This window comes from Choristoneura fumiferana, chromosome 10 (assembly GCF_025370935.1).
Source record: "Choristoneura fumiferana chromosome 10, NRCan_CFum_1, whole genome shotgun sequence".
NCBI classification, from domain to species: Eukaryota; Metazoa; Arthropoda; class Insecta; order Lepidoptera; family Tortricidae; genus Choristoneura; species Choristoneura fumiferana.
Genome location: NC_133481.1, coordinates 342,988 through 344,225, shown reverse-complemented (window position 1 = coordinate 344,225; position 1,238 = coordinate 342,988). Strand labels below are relative to the sequence as shown.

General features: G+C 35.8%; 1 protein-coding gene across 1 annotated transcript in view; it reads left to right on the top strand.

The window, feature by feature from the left end:
- Positions 1–1,238, top strand: part of LOC141431702 (uncharacterized) — a 27,132-nt gene that overhangs the window by 14,607 nt on the left and 11,287 nt on the right. The window contains exon 9 of the mRNA XM_074092882.1: positions 1,118–1,193. Coding sequence (XP_073948983.1) covers positions 1,118–1,193 — 76 coding nt within the window. The remainder of the gene's footprint in view (positions 1–1,117; positions 1,194–1,238) is intronic.

Below are 1,238 nucleotides of genomic sequence, written 5' to 3'. Positions count from 1 at the left end.
GTAAGTTGTAAAACGCGATTGGACGGTAACAGCGAAAGTCCATTAATAAACAACTAAAGCGTATATTTTTTGCCTATCTCACTTACCGGGACCGGGCGAGATCTAGGCAAATCAGACGTGCACCTGTGAGACTTCGAAATTTGGGGTATCGTTTCTAGATCAATACTGGTTGTATACTGTAAGCATAAACGAATTATTATCCAAAATGGGTGACGATCACATTGACTAACAAACACAGACTATACTGCTTTTTCAAAAAGCATATTGTGTTCATACCTACTTCAGTACAGCAAGCTTTAGGACTCTGTTATTTTGGCGAAAGTTTATATAAATAAATAAAAAAATCGTATAAGCTTCTGTATAACTGGTTGTTCTTTTTTGAAATACAGTTTTATTTTTCACGAACATTAATAAATACATGATAAAATAATTAGGACGATTATGTTCACGTTATGGGAGTGAAATTACCGATCTCATTGCGCACAAAAGAGAACAACTTTCTAGCATCATTTTGGCGCTTAGGAATTATCCTCTATGTAATTATTGATATGAAAATGAATACGCCATTTCCACAGCACAGTCTATGTTCCTTCAGCTTCAGTCACTGGCACGTTTTTGATTTTTGGCACCTTGCATTTGATAATGTACAAGACCGTTTTTTTTTTCGATTTAGTGATTTCTGACTTAAGTAAAACAGAAAATATGTAGAGGTATAATTATAATAATTTCTACAGGGGACCACAAAGATATTGAAGTCAATTAGGTCAAATTGATAAGCCATTACGAGTATTGAGTACCTAGTTGTTTGTGTGCGCTAGATAGTTGCATAAATCATCTCACCCTGTTCCAAGGAAAAACCTAAGACGAAGAAACATTTACTTTTCCTCAAGACAATAAATAATTTTACTAAGAATTTTGTCTTTTATTATTTAACCAGTGCGGTATTGTTGCCAAATTTTTGTATTTCTGCGTAATTTTTGCGGACATTTTATTTATTTGTGTAAAACATGCCTAATTACAGACCCGAGAACACCAGAAAATAGACTTTTATGATACAGATAGCAACAAAAAGAGAACCAGTCTTTGCTGATAAAATCACTGATAAAACTCCTCAAAGGAAATTACCTGCTCCGCCGTGTTCCCGTCTCATTTGACGCCCGAAGTCCAGTATGGCAACGAGAACGCTGATACTGGCAATCCGAGGTCACCCAAAGCATATCACGAGCAAACGCAGTGCC